The following is a 4,900-nucleotide window of genomic DNA, read 5'->3' as shown; positions in this document are numbered from 1 at the left end:
TGTGCGTGTGTGCATGTGTTTATAAAACAGTTATACCACTAATGTAATATGACATGTAAATTTTGTACAGTGTAGCCTATGACCAAATTGCTAAATAAAATGCTCTATAAATGTTCGAATAATAATAATATTAAAAATAAAATAAAAAATCATTTTTAAAACTCTTAACGTTTTGAAAGCCCATGGAACATTCTGAAATAACGTTTTCATAAATAAAATGGGAACGTTTGCAACTTATTTGTGTTAGCTGGGTTTAACCGTCGGCAGCCAGCGTCGTACAAACCGAGTCACAAATCGCAGCCGGACGAAACTGAAATGCAGCAAAACGGAGTTCAAGTGTGTAACCTGAGCATGAGGTATATAGACCCCTCATCAAATACACTTGCACTCCTCCTTCCTTCCCGTGCGGTGCCCCTCTCTACTGTTTGTTTGCACTTCGCTGATCCGGGGCGGAAATTCCTTTCCGTTTTTGTGAATGACAAACTTATTAACAATTCATCAGCATAGTCCGTTCCATCCGGCCCCGTTTCCTCGGCGACGCTTGCTCAGCGCCTCCTGATTGGCTGACCGACATAATGTATCCATTGAAACGCCTGGCGCTTGTGTCCATTCAGTAGCTCGCAGTGACAGAGAACGCATCTAGGACTAGAGCAGCGGAGGACGCAGCGTTGCTTTCTCCGGGATAGACATCGAAGGGAAATTAAACTACGAGGCCTTGTGCTTGCGTGAGACGTCTGCGATCGATATTCGACTGGAAATCTAGATCGAGTCGTGTGAAAATCGACGGCGAGAGAAGAGAGGTTATATAACAAGAAGACAACGTCAGTGGCTCGCGCACTCACTGGTTAGTGTGAGTCATTGATAAATGCACGCAGTTGCATGAATGAGTAGAGCGAGTCTGCGCTTGACTCTCGAGGCAAAACCCGAGGATTTTAACCATCTCGAGGGTGCAGAAGAGACTTTGACTTGAGAATATCAATGCTACGGGCTTGAGACGTCCACGGCCTCTTGCAGCAGCGCGTCTTCTCCGCAGTTTAAGATCTCCCGGTAGCGCACCGTATTTCACTAATGCTTGATAAGTTCAAACCCGTGCAGTTCGATTCGGTCATGGCCATAAGCAAGACTGTAGAGTGGATGAAGGAGCAGCTGGAGACGCGCAGGGACTGCTTGCTCGTTATGGACTGCCGAGCGCAAGGGCTCTACGAATCGTCGCACGTCGAAACGGCCATTAACGTGGCCATCCCGAGCCTCATGCTCCGGCGACTCAAGAAGGGCAACTTGCCCATCAAGTCTCTGCTTTCCAACGGGGAAGACAGGGAGAGGTTCGCGCGGAGGTGCAAGACGGACACTATCGTGTTGTACGACGAGTACAGCCGAGAGTGGAATGAAAACATCGACGGCGGCTCCGTGTTGGGTTTACTGCTGAGGAGAATGAAGGACGAGGGCTACAAGGCTTTCTATCTTGAGGGTACGTACACTGTCACCGTGTTTTGTTATTTTACTTGGTGTATTTTTGTGGTTCATACAGTTAAACTCGTATTGTACTAGTTGCAGTTATATTTGGACTTTCTTTTAATGGGTTAGAATTAAAAATAGTGCCAGTCATATGGAAAATAATATCAAGTGGCCTAGTTACTAGTAAACAAACAGTACTAGTGTGTAATGAATGGAGAGTTGTGCAGCAAAAAAATCTGCTAGTCATTACTTTTAATAAAAAAAATTAGTACTCCAATACAAATATATGATGCATTTTTCTAACTTCACAGGTGGCTTCAGCAAATTTCAAGCTGAATTCCCCACTATGTGTGAGACGAACCTCGACGGTTCCTCCAGCAGCAGTTCACCGACCTCCCAGGTTCTGGGTCTCGGAGGGCTTCGGATCAGCTCTGACTCCTCGGACATCGAGTCAGACATCGACCGTGACCCAAGCAGCGCCACCGACTCGGACGGCAGCCCTCTTTCCAACCCCCAGCCCTCGTTCCCTGTGGAGATCCTGCCGCATCTGTATCTGGGCTGCGCGAAGGACTCCACAAACCTGGATATACTGGAGGAGTTTGGCATCAAGTACATCTTGAACGTGACCCCTAATCTTCCTAACATGTTCGAGAACGCCGGGGAGTTTAAGTACAAGCAGATTCCCATCTCCGATCACTGGAGCCAGAATCTCTCTCAGTTTTTCCCAGAAGCCATCAGCTTTATTGGTAAGTAAAACCATTTTTTGTTGCTTTAATTTGCTTTTCATTCAGTCCCAGTTTTGATTAAAACTACCGTGCTTTCAGTGTTTTGAAACCAAACGGATGGCACCCGTTTTTTATTGTTTGCATAGAAACATATCCCATGGTTGTGCAATTGTGACACAAAGGCTTATGATGAAACGAGAGACGGAGGGGGGAGGCTGTAATTTGAGCTCAACAGGAAGGAAGCGAGCAGCATTGAAAGTAATCTAGGACAGAGCAATGTTTTGCCACACAATGTGGACCATTTACAGGGCAGTGTTGACATCCTGTTAGCATTGACAGGGCGCTGCCATGACTTCTACATTTACACGGCCAAATGCTACCATTGTCGAGTAACCTGGCAAGCAGAAGGATCATTTAATTAACCTTAATAGCCCATTTCAACGTCACGTTCCCTGAGAAAATGGGCGAGTTGTTTTCTCTCAGCCTTCAGTCATGCACTAGAAATCCTGCTGAATGAGGCCCCTTTTGTCAATGCTGGGACCGTAATGAATTCTGACAACCAAGCTTATGTACAATTGCATATTCATAAGTTAGTTAACTAACCATCTTGTCTTTTTTCCCTCCTCAGATGAGGCCCGTGGACAGAAATGTGGCGTTCTCGTTCACTGCCTGGCCGGTATTAGCCGTTCCGTCACAGTAACGGTGGCGTACCTCATGCAGAAGCTCAACCTGTCCATGAACGATGCGTACGACATAGTCAAGATGAAGAAGTCTAACATCTCGCCCAATTTTAACTTCATGGGCCAACTTCTGGACTTTGAGCGTACTTTGGGACTCAAGAGCCCGTGCGACAACCGAGTAGCAGCTCCGACCCAACCGTTGTACTTCACCACTCCGACCAATCACAACGTTTTCCAGTTGGACCCTCTCGAGTCCACGTGAGGTCCTGCCCTGACCTGAATTGACCGTGCATTTCTTTGTTTCGACACCTGTCGAGGGGTTCCTGACGTTATTGATGTTGGCTTGAGACGACAGCCGACCAGAGTAGCCACTGATGGGGCATGCGGTTGCCCAGAGCTTCTACGATGCTGTTTAACGGAGAGAGATCATGTGACTCTATATCTCCAAGACTCTTTAAAGTAGTACGTTTTATATAAATATCCATATATATACATATTCAAGCATGGAAAAGACTGTCGAAAATGGAAAGAACATTTGATATATTGGGGCTGGTGTGCCAAAGAGACTTGACTGGAACTGAACAATTACAAATACTCCATTTGTTTTGTTTAGCACTTGCACCTTAACATTTTTTTTAGGTGTGCTCTTTTTGTCTTCAATGAAGACTTGCCTGTTTTTGGGACGAGACTCCCCTTCGGTAATGATGGCAGAGTGTACTGTACTCCAACTTATTTGTGTGGAGAAATTTTTAAAACATTTATACATGTGTATATTAAGATGTTGGTAAGCCTTGCAGTAGTTAGAATATAGCCGTTTTAAAGGAATGGCTGTAGATTTTTCTTCTCTTTTTCATCCTCTTTATGTAAACAAACTGAATATCGCTCAATATTATCTTTATCGACGAGTTAAATGCCAAAAATTTGAACCGGTTTTTGCAATGTGTATATGTATAATATATTTCCAGTTTTGCTTTACGGATCGATTCCGCCTTTCCCAGCCTTTTAATCACCATCACAGATCAAAGTTGTCATCCTCCTGCCTTAGTTCTGTACATAAGAGTCTTATTGTGTGGTAACCTTTCAGAGCAGTTCCCATAAGCTGTTTCTTTTCACCACTTCTTTTTTAATGGACCCAACCATACGAGCTTGCACGTTAAGAAGGATCGTCCAAACTTGTATATGTACGAGGCATTCCTCGAATGCTATTCAGTTGGGTTTCAGATGCATGCCCATTTAGGACCCATACGCCTTTATACTACTCGTTTTTTTGTAATTTTTCTGCGACATCAAAGGGTTGAAGCAAGTAACGTTGATTTTTTGTGTGTGTGCAAGGATTTGAGGTCTGTGTTGACAAAGCTGGGAGAACGTTGCGTGTCTCCAGTTCAGGGAAGTTCTGTGACATGCAGTTTTTTTTTGTGAGAAAAGTGATGGTTTTCATGAGGGTTTTGTTGCCCTTCAAAGCAAAGGACTGGTTGGGGAGAGGGGCTTTTACAAAACCACTCCCCCCCCCCAATTTTACGAATGTAAAGAAATGATAAGTTATTAATAAATTGCTATTTTGTCTATTCAAATCTATCAATGTCTCTCTGTTTTCTTTGCCTCACTTGAAAATAAGAATTCAAACGAACTACAAAATGCAAATGCAATAGAAAAAAATCATAGCTTTACTAGAACACATTTCAGTAGTCCTCCACAGAAACTATTTAACATGGTGTTTAGTTGATAACATTTACTGCTAAGCACTGACTCAAAGACTAGATTAACCTTTCATTTAGAACAGATATACAATGACAAAAAACCTTCCCAAAAAGATAAAGTGTTACTCATTGTTGTTAAGTGAGCAAAACAACTTTCCATGTGAACAGGCCGGTATTTCCAGATACGGACTGGTTAGAGCAAAATGTTCCCCCCTGCGGCACTTCCTGACAGGAGATCAGGCTCCTGCTCTAAAAGCAAGTCCTGGTAAAACAGGCCGCAACCTAACACCCTCTTGGCTTTTGCATACATCAGATAAAGGTATAATCCCTGTGTGGGAGTAAG

At 43.9% G+C, this 4,900-nt stretch overlaps 1 protein-coding gene across 1 annotated transcript; it reads left to right on the top strand.

The window, feature by feature from the left end:
- The first annotated feature begins 518 nt into the window (after positions 1-518).
- Positions 519-4,435, top strand: dusp6 (dual specificity phosphatase 6). The gene is made up of 3 exons (XM_052543798.1): positions 519-1,468; positions 1,767-2,201; positions 2,809-4,435. The coding sequence occupies exons 1-3, from the start codon at positions 1,069-1,071 to the stop codon at positions 3,120-3,122; spliced, it is 1,149 nt and encodes a 382-aa protein (XP_052399758.1). The 5' UTR covers positions 519-1,068; the 3' UTR covers positions 3,123-4,435.
- The last annotated feature ends 465 nt before the right edge of the window (positions 4,436-4,900 follow it).

The sequence above is a fragment of the Carassius gibelio genome, chromosome A25 (genome assembly GCF_023724105.1).
Source record: "Carassius gibelio isolate Cgi1373 ecotype wild population from Czech Republic chromosome A25, carGib1.2-hapl.c, whole genome shotgun sequence".
In the NCBI taxonomy this organism is placed as follows: Eukaryota; Metazoa; Chordata; class Actinopteri; order Cypriniformes; family Cyprinidae; genus Carassius; species Carassius gibelio.
This window is presented reverse-complemented; position numbering and strand designations above follow the sequence as displayed.

Excerpts from the sequence above, each read along its gene's own strand:
- dusp6 (XM_052543798.1), top strand. The coding sequence starts at position 1,069 with ATGCTTGATAAGTTCAAACCCGTGCAGTTCGATTCGGTCATGGCCATA. Across the intron at positions 1,469-1,766 it reads CAAGGCTTTCTATCTTGAGG|GTGGCTTCAGCAAATTTCAA; the intron begins GTACGTACACTG and ends CTAACTTCACAG. Across the intron at positions 2,202-2,808 it reads AGAAGCCATCAGCTTTATTG|ATGAGGCCCGTGGACAGAAA; the intron begins GTAAGTAAAACC and ends TTCCCTCCTCAG.